This window comes from Physeter macrocephalus, chromosome 9, assembly GCF_002837175.3.
Source record: "Physeter macrocephalus isolate SW-GA chromosome 9, ASM283717v5, whole genome shotgun sequence".
Lineage (NCBI taxonomy): Eukaryota > Metazoa > Chordata > Mammalia > Artiodactyla > Physeteridae > Physeter > Physeter macrocephalus.
The window spans coordinates 98,323,077-98,348,369 of record NC_041222.1 but is presented as its reverse complement, the minus strand read 5'-3'; the positions used below and the strand labels follow the sequence as shown (position 1 = coordinate 98,348,369).

The 25,293-nt window shown below is 40.8% G+C and overlaps 2 protein-coding genes across 2 annotated transcripts in view; one reads left to right on the top strand and one right to left on the bottom strand.

Moving 5' to 3' along the window:
* The window catches only part of FZD3 (frizzled class receptor 3), a 94,505-nt gene extending 79,560 nt beyond the window's left edge, over positions 1-14,945 (bottom strand). Inside the window, exons 1-2 of the mRNA XM_024130894.3 lie at positions 14,819-14,945; positions 5,458-5,986 (exon numbers count right to left, since the gene is read on the bottom strand). Of these exons, the coding sequence (XP_023986662.1) occupies positions 5,458-5,646 (189 nt within the window). The 5' untranslated portion in view covers positions 5,647-5,986; positions 14,819-14,945. The remainder of the gene's footprint in view (positions 1-5,457; positions 5,987-14,818) is intronic.
* A 3,578-nt stretch (positions 14,946-18,523) lies between these two features.
* Positions 18,524-25,293, top strand: part of FBXO16 (F-box protein 16) — a 47,068-nt gene continuing 40,298 nt past the window's right edge. Inside the window, exons 1-2 of the mRNA XM_007108017.2 lie at positions 18,524-18,587; positions 22,669-22,804. Coding sequence (XP_007108079.2) covers positions 22,706-22,804 — 99 coding nt within the window. The 5' untranslated portion in view covers positions 18,524-18,587; positions 22,669-22,705. The remainder of the gene's footprint in view (positions 18,588-22,668; positions 22,805-25,293) is intronic.

Sequence of the window (25,293 nt, the reverse complement as noted above, 5' to 3'; positions counted from 1 at the left end):
GTCAGAAATAACTAAACGCAATTAACTCTCCACTACTTGTGTGTACATTTTTCAATTTAGAAGTTTCTTAATTCCTGGTTGGTTTCCCTGTCACACAATAGGCTTCTCAATCCACTTCACTAGATTGTTGTTTGCTTAGGGAAAACCACCTTATTAATATTAACCTAAACAAAAGATAATCAGAGAGGTAAATCTGCTGGATAATGCATGTATTCTAAATGTATAAACAATGAATTTCAAGAATAAACATAATCAAAGAAATTTCATTTCCTAAGAAGCCTATCCACAAAATGTTAATTATTGGTACAAAGGGGTATATTATTCTCTTAAAAACAAACAAAAAATCCACCTGTCTTTCAAGGTCAATTCAAATATGATCTGCAGCTAATCTCTTCCACATATGATCCTTCTCTCTTTTGAATCCTCTTAGCACGTTATGCCTATTTATGGCATTTACCAAGTTCTTCCTTAAGTTTCAGTCATTCAATCAAAATACACTTAATAAATACTAAGTCTTAGACACTGCAACTGGGAGCTAGACAAAAAAGGACAGCTGAGATTTTTAAAAATAAAGTTTCTGTACTAATTTTACTATTTTGAAAACACAATGTGCTTCTTACAGAAAAATCAGAAAATACTGATACAAACATTAAATAAAAAACATAGAAAACACAAATAAATTGTGCTAATTCAGAAACAATCACTGTTGGCCTTGGCAAAAATCTCTCCAGATCACTTACTCTACATGAACATGTTTTTTTTTCCTTCAACAAAAACAGGATGATACCACACGAAATGTTTTGCTATCCACTCTTTTTTCCTACTTATTAATGCATCAAGTACAACCATTAGAATACGACAGGCAAAGATGGAGATGAGACTATTAAGGCAGAAAGAACATGAGAGGTCTAGAGATGAGAGAGTTGGTTTGCTTTATTTTTTTTCTTACACTTATAAGTGGGGTACACTTATAAGTGTAAACACAATGTTGAAAGCTTCAAGTCATTTTGATCTCCACTCCTCCCCCACCCCGCCAAAAAAGGGCAAAGTAAAATACTAGTGTTCACAGGAAAGTGCTATCTTTGGTATTGGTATGAGGATTACCATTACCATCGCCAAAAAGCCCATCACTATTTATCAATTACAACTCCAAGAGATTAAGTGCTTAGGTACAGCACTATAACCATAACCATGACTACCACCAACTCTTACAGAAGACACAGTTTATAAAGTTCATTAACTCACTCAAACATTTCTTTAGCAATTATGGGTTAGGCACTATGTTAGCTGCTGGCCCTACAAAGATGAATAAGGACATCAACAGCAAGCTCTGCTTTCAAAAGCAAATGTCCTTCAGTAAGAACTCAATTTAAAAAATGAGGACAGGGGCTTCCCTGGTGGCGCAGTGGTTAAGAATCCACCTGCCAATGCAGGGGACATGAGTTCGATTCCTGGTCCGGGAAGGTCCCACATGCCGCGAAGTAACTAAGCTCATGCACCACACTAACTGAGCCTATGCTCTAGAGCCCGCGAGCCACAACTACTGAGCCCATGCACCTAGAGCCCGTGCTCTGCAACAAGAGAAGCCACTGCAATGAGAAGCCCGCGCATCACAATGAAGAGTAGCCCCCGCTTGCCACAACTAAAGAAAGCCCGTGTGCAGGGCTTCCCTGGTGGCGCAGTGGTTGCGCGTCCGCCTGCCGATGCAGGGGAACCGGGTTTGCGCCCCGGTCTGGGAGGATCCCACATGCCGCGGAGCGTCCGGGCCCGTGAGCCATGGCCGCTGAGCCTGCGCGTCCGGAGCCTGTGCTCCGCGACGGGAGAGGCCACAGCAGAGGGAGGCCCGCATACCACAAAAAAAAAAAAAAAAAAACAAACAAAAAAAGAAAGCCCGTGTGCAGCAACGAAGACCCAATGCAGCCAAAAATAAAATAAATTTATAAAAAAAAAAAATGGGGACAATATCATACCCATCAGAATGGCTATTATTCCAAAACAAAACAAACAAACAAACAAAAAACCCAGAAAATAACTAGCACTGGTAAGGATATAGAGATATTGGAACCCTCGTGCACTGTTGGTAGAAATGTAAAATGGAGCAGCTGCTATGCAAAACTGTGGTGGTTCCTCAAAAAATTAAACATAGAATTATCATATTATCCTGAAATTTCACTTCTGAGTGTATACCCAGAAAAAGTTTAAAGCAGAGAAACAGATATTTATACATCCATATTCAAAGCAGCTATATTCACAACAGCCAAAAAAGTGGAAGCAACCCAATTGTCTGATGAATTAATGGTTAAACTAAATGTTTTGTATATACGTACAATGAAATATTATTCAGCCTTAAAAAGGAAGGAAATTCTGACAGATGCTACAACATGGATGAATCTTGAAGACATTATGCTAAGTGAAATAAGCCAATCACAAAAGGACAAATATTGTATGATTCCACTTAAATGACGTACTGGAGTAGTCAATTTTTTTTTGTTTTTGGCCAAGCGGCCCAGCTTGTGGGATCTTAGTTCTGCAACCAGGGACTGAACCTCACAGCAGTGAAAGCGCAAAGTCCTATCCACCGGACCCCTGGGGAGTTCCCTGGAGTAGTCAAATTCAGAGAGAAAGAAAAAAAGAAAGAAAGAATGGTGGTTGCCAGGGACTGGGGAATGGGAGAATGGGAAATTATTGTTTAATGGGTATAGAATTTTAGTTTTGGAAGCTGAAAAAGTGCTGGAGAAGGATGTGATGACATACCAAGGCAACTGTATTTAATGCCACTGAACTGCACACTTAAAAATTGCTGGGATGGGGAAATTCCCTGGAGGTCCAGTGGTTAGGACTCTGTGCTTTCACTGCCAAGGGCAGGGGTTCAATCCCTGGTCAGGGAACTAAGATCCGGAAGGCCGCACGGTGCGGCCAAAAAAACCCAAAAAAGATTGGAATGGTAAATTTTATGTTATGTTTATTTTGCCATAATTAAAGAAATCTTTTTGAGGACTATCTATAAACGCTACTATGGAATATCCAGGATATATTGTTAAGTGAAAAAAGCAAGGTAGAGAAAATAAACAGTATGACACTATATAAAAGGAAAGTGAAAGAATATATAAATATAGACAGATACTGTATAAACATTTTATATAATTGTTATATTATATTTATAATTTTTAATGGAAGGATAAACAACAAAACTTAAAAAAAAGACTACCCCCTAAGGGAAGGAAAGAATAAGGTAGAAGGGAGAGGGACAGAAACTAGACTTCTCTGATTGTACCCTGTCCTATATATAAAGTTCTGAAACATAATTATAAAACAAACTTAAGCAAAAAAAAAATTTTTAAGTCATTCTTTAAAATCAAAATGAAACACAAACCTAAATTGTGTACTAATTAAACCAAACAGAGAAGTACTTAAGTAACTTAAAACACAGTAATTTGACTGTACATCCTTGGTGAAATACATCCCTAAGGACTAAAAGAAGTAGAAAGAAATCTAAAACTGCTTTCAGTAATTACATTGTTAGTAATAATATTGCTATTATTCTGAAATTATATAATGTCTCTATATAATAAGGTTTCAGTATAACAAAAATAAAATTTAAAACTGTTAAATAAAAACTCTGCAATATGATTTAATTGCAAGTATCAGTATAAACTCATGATGTACTTTCTTTTTAAAAAAAGTATTTCCTAGCTCTGTCTATGAAAAGGCCTAAAAATGACTAACCTAGTATCAATAAGGGTAACACCCAGATAGCAGTCTGTGAAAATCCTTTCCAACTAAAAGGAACCAGTGCTCCCTAAAAAAACTGATAATTCAAGGTCTAAGGCAGAATTTTATGAAATGAGGTTGGATCATACCAGAAAGCAAGGAAGCTATTAGAAATCACTAGGGTAGTGTCAAATACACTTAAGAGCTACCTTGAAGCGGCTCCCACTACCAAAGACAGAACAATTTGAGCCCTAATAAAATAATAACTGCAATGGACTGAAACACATCAAATATGGTAAAAATCCATGAGTTCATAATGATACTTAAAAAGAAAAAAAAAGACCTCATCAGTCACTTTTGAAAGATTCTTGTGAATCAATTTATTATCCTAAAAACTAATAAACAAAGGAAAACAATCAAGTATTTATCCTGTCTTTCTTATAAAAACTGAACACAACAGTAACTTAATAGTCCAATAGTCAAAAAGAGGAAGTTTCTGTTTATAAAGTAGTCTGGCTGAGAAATGAAGAATGACAGAACTAGAATATCACCATTTTGCAAACCCCTAATAAAATTATTGACCTAAGAGACGATCGATGGCTGCTAAAATTACAAAGAGTAACAAGCAGACATCATGTGCCTACGAAGTATTCTTTCAAAACAAAAACAAAAACAGAGACAGAGGAACATGGTAAATAACATCACAGGGATGCAATCTGCAAAATAAAACTATGAGAAATAGGGCAAACATACTACAAGAAAAAAGGGAGAGGGGTAAGGGAAGGAGAAACTATAAACTGAGACATCAATTGAATGCATTGATGAACTCTGATTTGAAAAGTCAACTATAAAAAAAACTGAAATTCTAAGAGTAATTTAAACATTAATTTTATATTTGATGATACAGGTATGATGTTTACATATTTTGAAAGAGTCTTTATAGAGATATATACGGAAATATTTATGGATGAAATTATGGTGTTTGGGATTTGCTTTAAAGTAACCCAGGTGGGTGTGCAGTCATAAATGAAACAAGAATAGCTATGTGTTGATAATTTTTGAAGCTGGATGATGGGTATATGGTGTTCATTATATCACTCCATACATTTCTATCAATATATAACTGAAATTTTCCGTAATAAAAAGTTATGGGCAGGGACTTCCCTGGTGGTCGGTCCAGTGGTTAAGAATCCACCTTCCAATGCAGGGGACACGGGTTTGATCCCTGGTCGGGGAACTAAGATTCCACATGCAGAGGGGCATGGTAAGACCAGGAAATCATTTTAAATATTTAAGAAAATTCAGATACTGTAAACCACCAGCCTTAAGGCTGAACAAAAGAACCCATTTTCAAAATCATGTTACCTTCAATATTTAGTAACTGAATTATGAGTACTATTAGTATAGTCTGTTCTTTAAAGTTTTATTATCAAAAACAGAAAAGATGTAATCATATCATAACTTGGACAATTTTAAACTTCTGAATGGCTATTATCTCCCAAGTTCCAGTGTTTCAAATTTCTTTATAAAAGAATAATGTCTGAAAACTAAGATGAGTAACCTTCCCCAAACATGAAATCTTCAATCCATTAGAGTTTGAACCTAAATACATCACTTTTTAATGTACAAGATGTAGTTAAAAACATTATTTTCCTGTTGTCTATCAGACACATTCATTAGATTGGTTTAACAGGGCAATACAAGAATCATTTTCTACGACATGTCAAATAATAGATCAAGTCTTACCTCCATTGCTAAAGCTGCTGTCTGTTGGTCATAATGATTCAGAAGATTAGGCATGAAGGTAGTATTATAAGGCAAATCTTGGCACATCCTCAAGGTAATAGGTTCACAAGAAAACAAACTGTGCCCACCTATATGCCCCACAAACATAGTCAAGGGCCACAGAATGAAGACGATCCAACTCATAGCCATGCTTCCTCGACTGAACGAGACTCAGATGATCAGGCCTACTCAATATGTATTTTAGATCTTTATACACTTGCAGGTCTCAGCTTGAAAGTACTTCTTCTATCTTTCTGTTAAGTTCTTCAAACAGAAATACTCTTTGCACCGTCAGAGGTTTGTTAACTTGGTCTCACAAAAGGCATTTGTTTTTGGTTTCACAATATGGGAAAATGACATCATCTTGCCTCTTCTTTTCATTTTATTACATGGGGCACCACTTGGCCAACATATCAAGTTGATCAACCACATTCCCAAACAACAGATTCCATCTTAGGAGAAGAGCTATTTCTTCCCTTGATTGAAATATCTGAAAAGAAATTTTTTTAAAATGGGAGAAGTTAGTCATTTCCTCTCAAAATACTATGGACTTGATATTAAAATCTTTGATTAGCTCAGTAAAGTTGCAGGATACAAAATCAGTATACAAAAATCAGTTGCGTTTCTATACACTAACAATGAACTACCAGAAAGAGAAATTTTTTTAAAAAATCTTTGATGAGAGATATAATACTGACCTAATAGATAAAATACATGGGTATTTCATAAAGATATAGTATAGTTTTTCTACTTTATCATTTATGGTACAGATATACTAACATAATACATAAATAGCACTCAAAGGCAAATTTTCTTCCCTCAGTTGCCTATATAACGTATCATTTAATTTCCCATCTATGATGGCAATTTTTCATTTGTCACAAGACATAATTGATCCATTTTGAAAAATCTGTATGCTGTTGTCCTAAATTTTATTTAAATATCTGCCACACTTATAACCTAAGTAATTTAAATTTTATTATATGTGTTTTAATCATTAATAGTGCAGTTTTTACATTAAATGATTTGGCAGATGGTATCTGCGAAAGATGTAAAATATAAATAAATAGAAAGATATGGATTCAAGCCTCTTTATAGCTCTTTGAGTCACTTAACTTCTCTGAACTCAGAACTTTCCTTCCTGAAAATAGCACCTCCCTAACAAAGATGATTTATGAGTGAATTATGAAGTAATGCATGTAAAAGTACTCTATAAAAGGTAAAGCAACATCAAACATTAGGTAGTTTTATAGCTGAATAACAGCTGATACAAAGACTACTATCAACCAATAATGAACTGGCAAATAGAAGATTCTAAAAGTAGTATCAGGACATTTCCCCAACATTACTTCATCCTTTTAGACAGTACAAAATTTAGTACCATAGATGTAGAAACATTTGACCAACAAATGCTTCATTACACACAGCCAAGTTGTAGAGACTAGAAATCATCCCTAGAAAGTTACAGCAGGAATAGGATTGATTCCCAGTTACATTTTCTTCCAAGTTTTAGAATCTTTGACTTGACACTACTTTTCCAGGGGCAAAAATATGCAGCTCATTTGGGGTTGGAAGGGTATAGGTGGAGTGGAAGGCAGGTCTGGCAGGAAAAAAGCATATTCTAAGCTATCATACTTTCATTTGGTTTCATAATGATGTTAAATTTGCTTTTATTTCATTTTGTTTCATAGATATTAGATATTTCTGTTTGTGGTAGACAGCCTAGATTGGGAAAACATGAAAAAGACAGGTTCAGAAATTCTCAGAGACCCGGGTTAACAGACAACTTAAATATATACTAGGGCCTGTGACAGCTTAGACCTTGAGACCTGGAACTGGTTTGGCTTAAGCAGGGAAGGAAACTGTCCTCTGTGCACTGACTATCAATGACTGGGACCTCTGCATCCCAAGCTTTAATTACTAGGCAGAAAAAACTATTTGGAGAAAGTAAAGCAATGGCTGAATCTTCCCAATTTCTCCCCCTAGTATTTGGTCTTGAGTAGTGGAAGAGAAAAGGAAAGTCTGTGGCCTCCAGAATTAGAAACACTAAAGATATGAGCAATCCCATCCCCAAACATCTAATCTCTCTAATACTGAAATCTCTAAACCAGAAATATTTGCAAAAGCTTCTTGGCCTGCCATATTTTTTCCTTCTTCAAGCTGGTCCCAAAAATGTGATGTCTGGCTATAGAAAACTGATAATAAACACAGTCATTTATATTTAAGCTTAATTACCATGCAGCACAGTAACAATTATGCAAATCATTAAATGTGTCAAATAACCACTGAAAGCTTTATTTGGTTACAGTATTAACACATCCATATAAGTTCCATCTTTGTAGTTTGCTGCTCATGCAGCAAGTTCATCTGCTTGCAACTAAAAAAAGTTAAAGGGAACATTGCTCCCTACTGAATATGTATATAACAATAAGAATTTCAAAAATTTCATTTAGACTAATCTATTTTTCAAGCAGTATGGGTTTCAAATATATGGTTTAAAGAAGACTACCACATAAAACTTGACGAAGAAACTAAGCAATAGCTCATTGGGTTTTTGAAACTAGATGAGAAACCCCCTTATACTTCTGCCTACTCTATTTACTTGTTTTTCTCTCAATTATTCCTTTTGCCTCATTTACAAGCAAGGCTTCCTACCACCTTACAAAAGTGCTTTCCTTTATGTACTACGACATTCAAATTTCCATATATCAGGACTTCCCTGGTGGCACAGTGGTTAAGAATCCGCCTGCCAATGCAGGGGACACCAGGTTTGATCCCTGGTCCGGGAAGATTCCACATGCCACAGAGCAACTAATCCCGTGCGCCACAACTACTGAGCCTGCACTCTAGGGCCTGCGTGCCCCAACTACTGAGCCCACATGCTGCAACTACTGAAACCCATGCGCCTAGAGCCCGTGCCCTGCAACAAGAGAAGCCACCACAATGAGAAGCCTGTGCACCGCAACGAACAGTAGCCCCCGCTCGCCACAACCAGAGAAAGCCCACGCACAGCAACAAAGACCCAACGCAGCCAAAAAATTAAAAAAATTAAATTTCCACATATCAAAACATTTTTGTAAAATTATGTTAGGCTGGGGTATAATCTTAATACATCAAGAGTAGTTTATGATTATTAAAATAAATAAGGAAAAAAACCAGCGGAATGCCGTGAGACAAAAAGAAAAATAGGAATAGTAAAAATCTTAAAGAATTTATATTTCCCCCAAATCAGAGGTGCCCTAATCTTAATGTGTAGCAGATTCATAGATTCCCCCATAAGTCTAAGAAATCTGAACCTCTGGAAAATGATATGCATTCTAATGATTATCTCAGGTTCTGTTACAGGTGATCTATAAATCATATTTTGAGAAATGCTATCCTAAAATAGAGTAATTTAAGAGTATAGGATATTTGTATGTAATTGTGTGCTTGGCAAAAGTAATACATAAATGAATTTTTTTAAAAGCAGATAAAGAATACTTTAATAGAAAAATGGGAAAAAGCCATAAATTTACAAAAGAAATACAAATAGCCAACAAACACATGAAAAGATATTCAACTTTACTACTAAAAACATGTGAACATGATATATAACATTTTTGCCAATCAGATAGGCAAAATAAGAATAACAGAACACAGTATAGGAGAGGGTGCAGGGAAAAGAACATTTTCAACATTCCAACACTTTCAAATACTATGGTTTTTTTTTGGCCGTGTGTCTTGCGGGATCTTAGTTCCCCCACCAGGGATTGAGTCCAGGCCATGGCAGTGAAAGTGCCTAACCTCTGGACTGCCAGGGAATTCCCCACTTTCAAATACTACTGGTGGGAATGTAAACTAGTTGGTATTTCAAAAAAAACAGCTACGTACATCAAAAGCCCTTAAAATGTGTACAATCTGATCCAGCAAACCTATTCTATAATTTATTCTAAGAAAGTAAACACAGGGACTTCCCTGGTGGCGCAGTGGTTAAGAATCTGCCTGCCAGTGCAGGGGACATGGGTTTGATCCCTGGTCTGGGAAGAACCCACATGCTGCAGAGCACCTAAGCCTGTACACCACAACTACTGAGCCTGTGCGCCCTAGAGCCTGTGCTCCGCAACAAGAGAAACCACCACAATGAGAAGCCCGCGCACCGAAACAAACAGCAGCCCCCGCTCGCCACAACTAGAGAAAGCCCGCGCACAGCAACGAAGACCCATGCGGCCAAAAATAAATTAAAAAAAAAAAGTAAACACAAGTACACATGATGTATAACCAAAATGTTAGTGCAACATTGTTTATAAAATAAAACCCAGAGGCAACCTGTAAGTTACTTATCTACCGATAAGTAACTGGTTTAACTATGGTACAACCAATACCTGATATACTCACTAAAAATGATGAGCAGGATCTGTATATGTTGACATGGTAAGACAGTAACAATAAGTAAAAAATAAAATTTAAAAAGGGTTTGCAAAACAGCATATATATATATATCTCACTTTTGTCAAAAAGATACATACACAGTACAGAATAAAACTATTTCAGTTGTTTAAAAATAAAATATTATAGGGAATTCCCTGGCAGTCCAGTGGCTGGGAGTCTGCGCTTCCACTGCAGGGGGCACAGGGTTCCATCCCTGGTTGGGGAACTAAGATCTCGCATGCCTTGTGGCCACAAAACGAAAACAAAAGATAAATAAATAAAATATTATAAATGCTAAAATTTTATTTAAAAATCTGTCATATATTATTTGTGTATGGGATAATTTAACTCTGCTAAATCTATAAATGTGTGCTGACTAGCTGACAAGAATACTAGCTGAATCACTGATTTATTGGCTGCTAATTATGCAACAAGCCAAGGGATACAAAACTGTCCTACTGTAGATAGTAAGAAAAGCAAAAAACTGATGATCAACATAGTATGAGTCAAAAACTGATTTTCAATATTGAAAAAAATCAGATCACTTATCAGCTGAATCAAATGTTGTTATTTACAGTTTTAAAAAAACTTTTGATATGTATTCTAAACTGCTTTTAAATAACATAATGAAATATCTGCTTCTAATCAGGATCATGTGAGTATGGGTAGCAACAGTCATTTTTCCTAAGGTAGAATCATCCTTGGAAAAGCTGTAAGTTGAAGTTCTAGACAGCAGGACACAGAGAAGATTCGGAACCCCAAGAGATACTGCCAAAATATAGCAACTCATTAAATAAAGGTTAAAAGTCCTTCTGGCATTCTTACTGATATTATATTTTTTTACTATAAGAATCTGCAGAATCTCCGCTGAATAAAGGGAACTGCTGGATTAACATAACTGGAGTGAACAGCCTCAGGAGGCAGGGCCCAGTGAAAAGTGAGCGATATGGCAACAGTTGTTCATGCCCTAACCCTGAGAAAAGAGGCACATTCACTTCTCTACAGAGCAATATAACATGGAAAACTGATTTCAGATTAAGCTACTTGATTATCATTTCATCACAAAACAAAAGGAATAGATACATTTAAACATACACCTTAATTTTTATCAATGTGTAACATCAGGAATCTGGTATTACCCAATTTACCAGTTTTCTTTTGATGATAGAAAGTAAAAGCCCTTAAAATAAGTTGAGTATTTGTCCTGAAGAACAGCAATAAAGGGGATGCAATCTTGGAAGACTGTCTTCCCAGGCTGGCTACAAAGCCAGACCCAAAGAACTCAAGTGGGAAAAGCAGGAGATGGCAACTGTGAAGAGGAGAGCAGGCTGAATCCCAGAAGAAACAATGACAACAGTGGGCCCTGAGGGCTTGTCAAGAGGGTCCTGCAACAAAAGATTATGTTCAGCAATTCTATTCCAATTCACACTTTCTGTACAGAAAGTGATCTGGTTCATCATTCTCAGTTTAGATTTAATTTTCTTGACACTCTATAAATGTAGATAACATTTTGCATTTCCAATTCAGAAATACATCTAAAGGTTGCCTCAAACACAGTGGCTACAATGGGAACAGGAGAAATATTCCTTGTCTTCTTTCAGAGGAGTTTTCCAAGAATGCATTACAAGGATTAGCAATGACTACCTCTAAAGAGTTTCTTCTCTCAAGTAAATTACTGTCTTGCTGGAGAGCAAAATATACATTCAGAGCATACTCACTGCTCTAAGTGTTAGGTTCCTTTTCCTAAAACCCATGTGGTTTTTGGCCTTTTGTTTTCCATATCTTATTACTTAAAAAATAAATTCATTCTCGAAATACTGTTTCCTGGTTGCAAAAAGAAAATTTATACAGCTCCATATTTAATTCATAGGTCCTAGATTCCTATTAATCTCAGAGTATCTCCTTCCTACTTCATATCTGTAATTTTTAAAGTTCATCTTGTCATCTATTGATTACAACAGATAATCTAATCTTCCTGTGTGCGAGTGATAGGGCTTAGAAAAACAAACACAGGAAAAACAAATACATCTAAGTTCAAAATTAAAATGAATGGTAGGCATCAAAATCCAGTCCATTTTACAAATTATACATTACTTTTAAGACTAGAGAAAGCAGAAGATCTTTTAAAGCGAATCTAAAAACAAAACTGGAAAGTTAAAAGATGGCCAGATTCTGAACTAAAAAAAAAAAAAAAAAAAAAATCAGGTGACATTCCAGCCTGGCTTCCCTTTTCAATTAAAATTTGTTCAGAAAATGGTCTAATATCAAGCCCCTGATTTTTGTTTTTTTCCCTTTAGCATGGTTGTATGCTTTGACTATAAAATTAGTTCAGTGAGATAAAATTTGGGGACCAGGATTTTTTCTTTAAGCCGACTAGCCTAGTTATATTTATCTCAACCTTCATTTGCAGTGCATTCCTTGGATCCACCAAAACTGTCGCTTGTTCTCAGTATAACAAATTGGAATTCAAAGAGAGATCCATCATTTTTTATGCAATAGTCAGTTAAAATTGCTTCCTAGCCAATGAAGAGTTGTTACTCTTCAAACATTTATTCCTAGCCTTATGGAAATGCCACTATTAAAAACCTTCATTTCTTTCCTCAAGACCCTGCTACACATCTTTTCGCAAACCTACACTGAACAATCTCTCGTACATATTTCAAAGTCTTGCTTATCATTTGCACTATTGCTCTTTATGTGGGCAGCTGCAGCTTTAAGCAGCCCTAATTCTAGAGTTTTAGGGGTTAAAAAAAAACAAACCTGAGGCCAACACTGCTCTCCCCTGTGAAAGAAGGTAAAGAAGTGGTAAGAAATGTTTCCTACCACCTGTCTCTTAAAGAAAATAAAGTCAATAGCAGCCTAACATCAACAAACTAATATGCTCAGAATAAGTTTTCAGTATAAAATCTCATAGTTTTACTAACAAATATGAAATTTAAGTTGGGGAGAGACATTTTTTCCTGTCAAGTGGGAAACAGAGGACTTATTATGAGTTAAAAACTCCCCTCTCTTTGCCCAATGATGAAGCTTTCACATTGTACAATACAAAGAAAGAATGTGCACTTTACTATTATATTCCCCTCAACCCTCCCTACTTCAAACATCTCAATTATGGGACTCCCAAGAAAAACCCACCTAAATGTTGAAAGCACAGAATAAAGCTCAGAGGAATATAGTAGCTAAGATGAAAAAAGGAATGAAAGAGGCTTCTTCTTTTATTAATGGGACACTGGTAGATTCAAGGGAGATGTGGAGGTAGAGTATATTAGTGGATGAGAAAAAATAAAAGTAGGAGGAAAGAGAAGGTAGGATGGTAGGCTTTACTAATTACCTTATTGTTTTCCTGATAGTTTCAAAGCCTTTGGGGGGTGGAGGAGGAACGTGTTATTCCACTAAATAAAAGGCAACCCGGCAAGAGAAGGGCTGCATCTCAATTATCCTTTATCTTCAGCTCTATCCTTGCCAGCCTGCCCCCTTAAGCTTTTACACCACTTTCCTGTCTTATTACCTCTATGTTGTGGTTTGGTAGGTAGTTCAAGCAAATGCTTTTTTTTTTTCTCCTGGAGGAAAAAGATGGTATTGATTTGCTTAAAAGTACGGATGGAAAGCATTATCTTGAGGAGTATATGCTTCTTAATAACAAACCTACTGATTTATCTATTCCTTTGACTGTCAGCACACCACTAAAGGCTAAAAGAAGGCTAAAGAGGGAGGCAACATCCCCAATGTCAGGTCTTTGTTTCCTTGCTCTTGCGGTACTGGTTTTGCCAAGTAACCCAATTCCTGTAAATAAACATGACAGGTCTATGAGAACTACTTCTATAAAATATGATCCTGTTTGGCTGTTTTTATATGGCAGTTATTCACTTCCATAGCTGCTAGTCTGCTCTGCTGCTCCATCGCTTAAATTTAGAAGGGAACCAAAATTCAAATTTTCATTTTAATTCTGGGCCAAAAACCGGACCTCTTTCCTACAGCAGATATTTTGCAACTTTAAGTTGACTCTTATGCCTGAATTAGTGGCACGTGCTTTTGTTCTAAAAAAAAAAAAAGAAAGAAAGAAAGAAAGGAAAGAAAAAAAACAGAAGCAGCCGTCTTTCTTTCTCTTATTGAGGAGGCACCTAACTCTTCAAAAGCCTCTAGGAAGCTGCTAAAACGTCTTGAAATATTTTAACAGCAGCTTTATTTCAGAGGCTATGGATGAACTACCCTGCGGTACCCCAGGGCAAACACACGGAGCATCAAAGCGGGCAGCGGGGGAAGCCTCGGGGAGGGAGCAGCCGACTTTGCGAACTGACGGGAGGGAAGGGAGGGAACAACTTTTAGGACTGGAAACAGGAGGCCGGTCAGATGCTGAGACGCCGCCCGGGCCCGGGGAAGCCTCGACGCGGGTCTCGGGCGGACCCCCGCGCCCCGACGCGCAACCCTCGGTGCATTGTCCTCCCTGCCGGCGGCCGTGTCCTCCACCCACGCCCCGGGCGGCCCGGGGGCGCCACACGCCCCCGCGGCGCCCACCGAAGCGAAGGGCTGGGCCGGGGTCGGCGCGGAGGGAACGCGGGCCACACTCGCACAGGTTGCCCGGCGCGAGCTCGGGACCGAGAGGGTTAATCCTGTCCGCGGGCATCTGTCCGCCTCAAACCCCAGCCCCAAACCCCGCTCCCCCGCGCCCCGCCAGCCCGCCGCCCACCCCAAGAAGCCCCGAGATACCCCACCACAGACCGGCACCCAAGGCTTTTGTTTTGGCCGCGACGAGAATAGCGATCCCTGAGGAGGAGCTGCCGGGGCTGCTGGTGGCTCCTCGGCATAGGGTTAGACAGAGAAGCGGGCAGCCGCGGCGGCACCTCCTCAGTCCCCACACTCCCCGAGCCCTCTTCCCGCTGAGCCGGACGGGGGAGCCGCACGCTCCGGGGCTCACCTCACACCTCGGGGCCGGGCTCCTGGGGGGCTGCGGCGCCGGCCGTGGGTGGCCGCGGGTCCCTCTAGTAAATGAAGCGAAGGAGGACCGGCGGCGCGCGCCTCGGAGCGACCGCGAGCTTTCGCGAGCGCCGGGGCGCGCGGCCAGGGGAGCGCGCGCGCGCGCGCGCACGCACGGCGCAGGCGCGCTGCGCATGCGTGGCCGAGCGTTCCCATTTTGAGCCCAGCTGCCTGATACGTGCTTCGCTCACCTCGTTTTTCCCGGCTTCGAGCCGCGGGTAGGTGACTCCTATCCCCCGCGGAGTCGTTTCGAGCTCTGGAAGCGTTTTTCTTAAATAAACCTCTTTGCAAAGCCATCCCTCTGTTCCTTGCTGAGACAGCGCGGCGAGTCTCATCTCACAAGCCTGGGATGCTAGTATTGGGAGACTACCAGGACGTGTTTTGAGAACCAGTGTGCCCCCGGGGACCCGGGAATTGGAGATGGTTAAGAGGCGGGTCACCAGCTGCTGAGGGTGGCACTGGGTTCAGGTGGAGGTAGTCAGCTGGCCTGTTGCAGAGCTCCAGGCTGAAACAACAGAGCAGACAGGATACCTGCCCATGAAGAGTTTATATCTTCTTTACCAACACCTTAGTGGGCAGGTGGAGCGTGTGGATGATTGGTGGCGTTCCCCCATCTTTTGGTCCTTAGGAAACGTTTCTCCTCGCTTTTTCTACATAAGTAATTTTAGAACTGAAAGATTTCTTAGAAGTCATCTAAACCCAACCTCTCATTTTTCAGACGCGGAAAAGAACGGTCCAGAAAGGTTAAATGAATTACCCAAAGTCACACAGCGTTTTAATGGCTGAGTTTGGATTCATTTCAAGCCAAAACTGTTCTTCTTTTTGCCTACATCATTTTACCTACCTTTCTCTTCCTTTTCGTCCGTTTTCAACCTACACTTCATAGGCATCATTTTGATCTGTGGTAGCGCACAAGACTTAAAGTAATATTTTGATCTTGTCACACAATATGAATGTACTTAACTGTACACTCGGTTAACATGGTAAATTTTGGTTCGTATATTTTAACACAATCTTTTTAAAGGTGTTCCCTAAATGATAAATAAATGTTGAGCTGAGACAGCCATGAATACAGTTGAACGTCAGAAGATGAGCTATGGGAAAGCGCATCATAAAAGAGATCTGAAGAGACATTTTTAATTTCGTTAATAAATAACTACTCGTGCAGTAACATTAAAAAAAAAAAGAAAGTAGTATTGATCCTTAGGCTGATTCTTAGCAAGTCATTGTGTCCTGTGGAGCCAACAGTGCCTCTACTGAGGGTGAGTGAAGCAGCTAAGAGCGTTTGTGAAAATCTGTGTGGACCTGCTTCATGTACTTCCAGGTCCCTTGCGCCTGCAGATCTTCTGGAGATGTGCTGCTAGCACATTTTTTATGCAATTTACACACGGACACATTGAAGCTGTCAGGCATAGAACATATCTTGGTTCACACCGGGAGGTGGGAATGATGTAGAAATTATCACTGAATGTATCAACATGATCACATCTCAGAAGCAGAACACTGAGTGGAAAAACCAAACTACAAGATATGTAAATTATGATAGCTCTCTAAAACCGCCATATTGTTTATGAGGTCAACCATGTATATAGAGTAAGCATAAAAAGTGGACTAGTGGGCTACACACTAATTTCATGATAGTGGTTGCCTCTAGGCAAGCAGGGTGGGGAATGAGATCTGAGAAGCATGCAAAAGGGGCTTCAACTGTTAATCACACACAGGAAGCAAAATGTTAACATTTAAAAAAATCTCTGTGGGGAGACAAGGGTGTTTCTTAGGCAAGTCTCTAAACTTTTCTTTGTGGTTGAAATGTTTCAGTTAAAAGTAATGTTGCATTATCAAGGATATTGAGCCAATGCGCTCACCATGAACACAGCATGAATGGTATTGTTCAGGCTTGGAGGATCAGCAGTCAGGCTGATGAAGGGCTGATTGAGGAGAGGTCTAGAGGGTGCTGGTTGAGAGGATCGAAGAAAGGGACCTTATTTTCATGGATAAAAATATTCAGCTCTGGGCTTCCCTCGTGGTGCAGTGGTTGAGAGTCCGCCTGCCGACGCAGGGGACACGGGTTCGTGCCCCGGTCCGGGAAGATCCCACATGCCGCGGAGCGGCTGGGCCCGTGAGCCATGGCCGCTGAGCCTGCGCGTCTGGAGCCTGTGCTCCACAACGGGAGAGGCCACAACAGTGAGAGGCCCGCGTACCGCAAAAAAAAAAAAAAAAATCAGCTCTAACAGGGATAAAGCATTTTGCTCTCTTTAAACCCATCTCTCTTTCATTCAATGTTGTAACCGCCAGTAGAAAATCTTTAATGAGCAGGAACTTCACAGAGACACAGCACTCTCCCAGCATGTTGTTAAAACTGTTCTCTTTCTGGATGAACCCGTCTTGAAACCATACATGTTAACTGGTAATACACGGTAATTTAGTATTGCATCTACCTACCTCCCCCAGGCCTCTGCCCCTGCAAAAAGGCTTTGTTTATTCATTTTACATACAACCTGATCATGCGGAAAAACCACTAGGCTGGAATTCAGACAACCTAGGTTCTAATTTCAGTTTGGCCACTTACTGATCCTTTGTCAACTCACGGAAAGCAACAACCTCTATTAGCTTCACTTTTCGTTTTGTTTTAAAATGGGAGATATACAAATGCTGCCTATTTCAAAACTATGAAACGATACAAACATAGAGTTTACATTTGTTTGCATAGGAGTACATTTTTATCTATTTTAGGAAATATTAGATAGTGAGAAAGTCTTTTTTTTTTTAATTTGTTTAGCTGCTGCCCATAAGAACTGCTTTACATTTACCAGAGAAGCTCCGTTCTGAAATGTTGAATGTTTTGTTTTTCTCTAACACTTGTTTATAGTTCTATCACAGTAGTTATCACTGTGGTCCTTACAGTAGTTATTTGTACGTTGCATTTTCCAGACTTCCTCATTAGATTTCTTTTTTCTTTTCTTCCTTGCATTCTCACTCCGCCTCTCATTACATGGTGGATGCGCCACAAATTTAATTAATTAAATTAGACCGATCCTAAAATTTCCCAAATTTGGAGCTATTCTTATTAAGGCATGCCATCTGCTGGTTCCCTGGTGTATCTGTCAGTCGGCCTGAATTCTTTAATCCAATAAATTAAAATTCATGTTGAAGCATTTGCGAGTTTGTGTGTTGGGCAGTTTTCCCACGTTCTTCCACTTCCTGTGTGCAGGTGCTATTCTTTCACTGAACCTCTCTAGAATTCTTTTTCCTCCAACCTTCTTTTACCTGTTGGCCACTCTTAAAACCCGGAGAAATGGAGTTGACATTTTGGAACCCTGGAGCGACCAGAACGATGTAACTGGGCATGCTCAGTAGGTTGGCCTGATTTGGAACACACGTCTTGAATGAGGGCTTTTAAGGCTGTTTATTTCAGGATCGGCTGCACCTTCGTACTAGTATTATATTGGGAGATTGCCGTCCCTCCCACCCTCTTGGCGCTCACACTTTTTTGTTTTATCCGTGTGCCCAATTTTGGAGCCAGCCCTCCAGGATCTCCTGGCCAATCAAGAGACCACACATTGTTGCCTAAGAGACCCCGGATGCCAGCGAAAAGATTTATAGACGGTGATTGGACTACTGGAAGGGGTGGGGGCTAGGCAGAGTCAAAGAAACAGCAACTATGGCAACACCAGCGCCAGAGGCTTGAAGAGAAAGACGAACCAAAAGAGGTGAGAGCAGTGGGCAGTGCATGAAAAAGATGGAGACTTTCGTTTGAGAGCTCCGCTCTCAGATCCTTCTGGGTCTCTCACAAACCTTGGCAGTGCCCCCCGGGAATTACATGTTGCTCCGTTTCAGCTGCTGTTCAAGTGACAAGATGCTTCGTATTTCTGAAATTAACAACCAACAAATAATTGTTTCTATGCCTATCAAGCACTAGCTCTTTGCACGGAATTATAGTTTTTCTGTTTCTACCTAGTTGAATATCAGATGAATTCATATTTAAGGCTAACCATACTCTCTTTCCTGATAATATCTGATCTCCTCTGATGATACTGCAATGTACAATGGGTGAGATGTATGTCAGTATAGAAACTCAATCCTCTTCCACTCTGTAAACTGCAGATAAAAATCCAATCGTCCTCGAGCTTCCCTGGTTGCGCAGTGGTTGAGAGTCCGCCTGCCGATGCAGGGGACACGGGTTCGTGCCCCGGTCCGGGAAGATCCCAAGTGTCGCGGACCGGCTGGGCCCGTGAGCCATGGCCGCTGAGCCTGCGCGTCCGGAGCCTGTGCTCTGCAACGGGAGAGACCACAGCAGCCAGAGGCCCGCGTACCGCAAAAAAAAAAAAAAAAAAAAAAAGCAACAGCAAGCTTTGTATGTTGAAGGAGGGAAGACAACTTGCTTTGTCTTGTTATCTTTATGTATGTTGTATAAAAAGTGTCTATTCTGTGAACCGGTGCGGGCGTGCGAATATGCATGGTGCCCATCTTCTAGAATGGATGGAGGAGGAAAAACTGTAAAAGGATAATGACAAAAGACAGAGCAGGGCACCTCCATTTGCCTGCTTCAGCAAGACTATTACCAAGAGGGCTCTTTCTCCCGGCCTGGCCCATCTCCTGAAAACCAAACTTTCCTCAAGTTGATTTGAAGAAAGCCTAATTCAAATAATTTCTAGCTCTGAGGACCCAGGAAAAAGAAAACAACCAATGTAAGGCCTTGGGGAGGCCCTAGAAAAGCTACTTTGTCCTAATCAGAAATTGTGCCTAGAATCAGTCAGATTGTTTCCTACACAAACTGGAAAGAGAGAGTTTCTCAGCTTACAGCAGGAGTTTTCATCATATTCTCAAGGAGTTTTATGGCCCTGAAAAAAAAGATTGAAAACAATCGGTTTAGGGAATTCCCTGGTAGTCCAGTGGTTAGGGCTCTGCACTTTCACTGCCGAGGGCCTGGGTTTATAGAATTTTTTTTTAATTTTATTTACTTTTGGTGGCATTGGGTCTTCGTTGCTGAGTGTGAGCTTTCTCTAGCTGTCGCGAGCGGGGGCTACTCTTCGTTGTTGTGCGCAGGCTTCTTATTGCAGTGGCTTCTTTTGTTGTGGAGCGCTGGCTCTAGGCACGCGGGCTTCAGTAGTTGCAGCACGTGGTCTCAGTAGTTGTGGCGCACGGGCTTAGTTGCTCCACGGCATGTGGGATCTTCCCAGACTAGGGGTCGAACCCGTGTCCCCTGCATTGGTAGGTGGATTCTTAATCACTGCGAGGGCCCGGGTTTAATCCCTGGTCGGGGAACTAAGGTACCACAAGCTGCACAGAGCGGCCAAAATAAATAAATAAATAAAAATTTAAAATGAAACAAAGAAAAAAACAATTGGTTTAAAGAGAAGAAAGGTCAAACATGAATAAATAACAATAACAAAAAAGAAATATGTGATTTTTAACTGGGCAGATCTAGAGTCAGTGACCATGCTTTGTACCTATAATTTGCCTGCTCACGTGTACTTTTATAGCTGCCAATTAACAGTACTGTAATGAAATAATTTCTTACACCTTTTGCAACATAGCTGTTTGGAGCTAAGAAGATAAGGACTGATCTGAGCCCCCTTATTCCCCCTTATGCCAGTGGAGTGGTGACAGCAAAAAACCCTGAGATTTTAAAACATTGGCTTTATCTTCAGCTCTAACTTAAACCTGAGAGAGAATATTACATGTCAAGTGAGAGCCTCAAAATTTCAGATCTACCATTTGGGGAATCCTCTATCAGCTAAAACCTAGTGATTTTTTTTTTTTTAAAGAGCTGTCCAGTATTTGTTGCTATAATTTTCAGAGCCCAGAGATCAGGCAGGCAAGTAAGTCCTAGCCCCCTCACTCAGCACCACTTCCTTGGATATGAAACCTACCTACAGAGAGGAAGAAAAGCACAAATAAGCAGAAACATTGAGGATACATACTGAAAATACCATCAGTCTGCTTTAAATATTTTTCACCTTAAAATATTTTGTTGTGGCCTTCTAAAGGACAGGCTTTGAGGCACTCTGTAAATGACAGGAAGTTCTGAGAAAGGCTGCAGGGATTCTACTTATCAAGACCACTCATCTGTCAGGCTTGAGCCTTTTTTCTCTAACCTTTGCAACAGCAGTTGAGGGTAGATATGCACATCCTTATTTTACAAATAAGGAAACTGAGATGGATTAAATAACTTGCAAAAAGTTACACAGCTAGTAAGTTTTAGAACCAGGATCCAAACTGTATAAGGTGAAAAGTTTTGGTTGCAAACAACAGAAATAGATTCTAGCTAATGGAAGCTAAAGAGGAGATTGATTTATTGTATCAGCTGGCTTACAAAATGAATACGAAAGGACAAGGGGCTTCTGAAGTTTGAGGCAGCAATAACAGCTTATTAGTCTGCTCAGAGCACCTATGGTACTTTGAATGACCACCTCAGCTGTAAAGTAAGGATAAGCCAGCATCAGTAAACTGGCCTAGGGGAATTCCCTGGCAGGTCCAGTGTTTAGGACTTGGCTCTTTTACTGCTGTGGGCCTGGGTTCAATCCCTGGTGAGGGAACTAAGATCCCACAAGCTGAGTGGTACAGCCCAAAAAAAAAAAAAGTAAACTGGCCTAGCTTGGTCTCATGACTGGGGAGGGGGAGGCCACCTTGATTAACCAACACAGCAGACTCTAAATAATGAGGGAAAAGTAATTCCTAATGGAAACTAGAGTGCTTTAATCAAATGAAGGAAGACATATTTAGTACTGGACCTCTAAAACAGCACATTTCCCCCATTAAACCCAAATCTGTCTGTATCCAAAGTCTTGGCTTTGTCTGTTGTACCATTCTACCTCTTAAATATGGTATCAAGCTAGAACCCTTGTTACCTAGATGTCAGAAAGATAAGAGGGGAGGAAGAAGGTCACAAGGGACAAAGATGGAGTGTTTTTATATTGCACTGTGATTTTATAAATACTTCTTCTTTCTGGCTAATATGGTATGTTCTTAGCTAGGAGTGATTCTGGATTTCCCCCCATGGTTCAATGAAAATCAAGCAGAGTTAAATAGACCTGGGTCTGATTTCCAGTTCTCCGCTTACTGTCTGTATAAATTTGGGCAGAGAGTGTTATTTCAGTGAGCCTCATTTTCTTCATCTGTAAAATGAGCTAAAACCCACCACCTCACCAGATTGTTATGAGTTTTATTTATTTATTTATTTTTGGCTGCGTTGGGTCTTCCTTGCTGTGCGCGGATTTTCTCTAGTTGCGGTGAGCGGGGTCTACTCTTCATTGTGGTGCATGGGCTTCTCACTGCAGTGGCTGCTCTTGTTGTGGAGCACGGGCTCTAGGCATGCGGACTTCAATAGTTGTGGCATGCGGACTTCAATAGTGCGGTGAGCGGGGTCTACTCTTCATTGTGGTGCATGGGCTTCTCACTGCAGTGGCTGCTCTTGTTGTGGAGCACGGGCTCTAGGCATGCGGACTTCAATAGTTGTGGCACACAGGCTTCAGTAGTTGTGGCTCACGGTCTCTGGAGCACAGGCTTAGTAGTTGTGGCACATGGGCTTTGTTGCTCGGTGGCATGTGGGATCTTCCCAGCCCAGGGCTTGAACCCGTGTCCCCTGCATTGGCAGGCGGATTCTTAACCACTGCGCCACCAGGGAAGCCCTGTTATGAGTTTTAATTGAGCAAACATAAAAGTTCCTGACATATAAAGTGTTCCCAATGAATGTTATCCCTCCCATTCCCTGGTCCCAACGTACTAAAAGATTATAAGGTATTAGTATTTTTAGTATTCTGAAGATTATATGATTCATTTCTTCTGCAGGTGTAGTTTTTCTTATGGAAGAATATCCAGTTATTTCATGATGGCATTTGCACCTCCAAAAAACATAGGTGGTCCCAAAATGCAGACAAAGATGAGTACCTGGACACCCCTAAACCACCAGCTTTTGAATAACCGGGTAAGTGATAAGAGCTATTTTATCAGTTGGGTCCATGCCTTAAAGAAAAAAAGTATTAAAATCTTGGTTATCAAAATATAAACATTAATTGTTTAGGACTGTGTAATGGATGAAAAAACAAAATGAAGGACTTTTTCAGAAACTTTAACTGAACGCTTGCTACATGGCCAGGCTTGGCAGTAGACACAGAGTTCCTGCCTAGAAAGAAAGTTCTTAGATTTGCTCTTTCCTCCGCTGTCACTCCTCCTCTCTCTCACCCCAAATGCTTTTTCCCTTCTATCACTGGTTCTTTGCAGGAACCACCGGAAATGAAAGAGGAGGGGGTGATGTGTGAGGAGTTCCCCACAAAATAGGTTTTCTTGCTAGAGTTGAGGTTACTGGATAATGCTGTATATTTAACCAAGTAAATAAAATGAGTCAATGTCAGCTGATTACTCACATTACTCGGATTCTCCTAAGAAGTTTATTTGCCACCTGCATTCTGGGGAGGTGCCAGCAGAATACACCAGAAAAAGCATTGCAAGTGTGGACAGCTGGGTATCATGCGGGCATGTGAGATTGCCAACCTCTGGGGATTTCTACTCCTGCTTCAATTAGGGGCAGAATTTCCAACAGGTCTGTGAGCTCCTATATCAATACTTATATACGAGGACCATATCTAGTTGACAGTAAATTACAATCAACATCAATAAAACTGACCTCATTGTCTTGCTCCTACACACCAGTTCCTCCCCCTAAGGAAGGGCGTCACTTTACACCAAATCACTCAAGCTGGAAATCTTCCTTCTCCCTCTTGGGTCCAGGGTTTGGTTTTCCCCAACTTACAAGCTAATAACTTAGCCTGTTACTTATGGCAAAGTCACTACTGTTTCACAGTAGAAGACAAGAGATGCTTGGGTCAGAGACAAAGAACTTTCTTACAATGCAGCAAGGGGCGTGAGCGACATGTTTGCACAGGTTCTCCTGGCCCACCTTGTGCCACAGGGGTGACGCAGAGGCCCAGATAAATACTGCACACACAGTGGGTTTGCACCACAGCTGAGGAACAAGGAGCCCAGGGAATCCACTGTTTTCATACTGAGCATTAGCAAGGCTGCTCTTGGTTCTAAAGGGAGTTAGTACCTCCCCCCTCAAGGTTCCTTGCTGCCAGCACAGCCTGGAGTAATGGCCCAAGAAAAGGGCAGTCAGGACCTTGCACTCCCGGCATTTCAAGATATTTAGGAGATGAGAAGCTCAGGAAGGAGTGTCTACCAGCGCTCCCCCTCACTCCCACATCCAATTCGTTTTGAAGTTCTGAGTCTTCCTCCTAGGTCTCTTCATCCGGACCCCTTTTCTCCTTTCACTGTGTACCTCTAGCTCCACCTTCTCAGTTCACGCCCTCATCACCCTTTGCCTGGCACATTGTAGTAACCCCCCCAACTGGTTTCACTGCCTCTATCCCTAGCAATCCATCCTCTCTTCTGATCCCAGAATGATCTTTCTAAAGTACCAAACGAATCCTATTAAGTAAGACTGATAACACGCTGCTCCAAAGGGTAAATTCCAACCCCTGCCCCACACATAGCACTGAGGACCCTTCATGAGTTGACTCAACCAGCATCGCAGTTCAAGCCCTGCCTCTGCCTCCTCTCATCCTACATCTGGGCCAAGCTCTCTCATGCCCTCCACGGCTTTGTAGTACACTCCTCATGGCATCCTGTAAGAGTTATCTGGGGAAGCCTAATCCCCCTTGCTTTTCTTTCCTCTCATCACTGTTTACCCACTTCTCCACTTGGTTCTAATGTGTTTTTTTTTTAGGCCGTGCCATGCAGCCTGCGGGATCTTAGTTCCCCAACCAGGGATCCAACCCGTGCCCCTTGCATTGGGAGCATGGAGTCTTAACCACTGGACCACCAGGGAAGTCCCGACTCTAATGCATTGAGGGTGGCGATTCTGTCTTTTCTCTCTGCATCTCCAGAGCCTGATGTGTTTCCTGAAGGACAAGGAATGGAGTCAGAGGTCAACTGTACTCCCTGAGACCTCCTTCATTGACTCTGACCTCCTTGTCCCCACATCTCTCCTTCCTTAGCCTGGATTTGACCCTTTGCCTCTCTGAACTAACAGATAGGCTAATCGCTCTGGCAAAGCTGGAGCATCCATCCTGACCCCTTCTGCTCAGGACTTTCCTGTTTCTACTCATTTGATGCAGAACATGAGCAAATTTGGGAGAGAGACAGAGGAACCAGCACAGCGATCGGAATACTGAGAAGTAAAAGGGAGAGATCCTGGAAAGGAAAAAGATAAAGGAAGTGAGGAAAGGAGATCGAGAAATAGAAAAAAAAAAAAAAAAAAAAAAAAGGAGGCACCAGGAGAAACAAAAGGAGAAGCAGAGAAAGAGAGAAATCCAGCCTTCATCCAGCCATGAGCAACAAGTCTATTGACAGTCTTTTTTAATTCAGCTCAACAATTATTTATTGAGCACCTGTTTGCAATGCTCTTAGTTCTCCAAC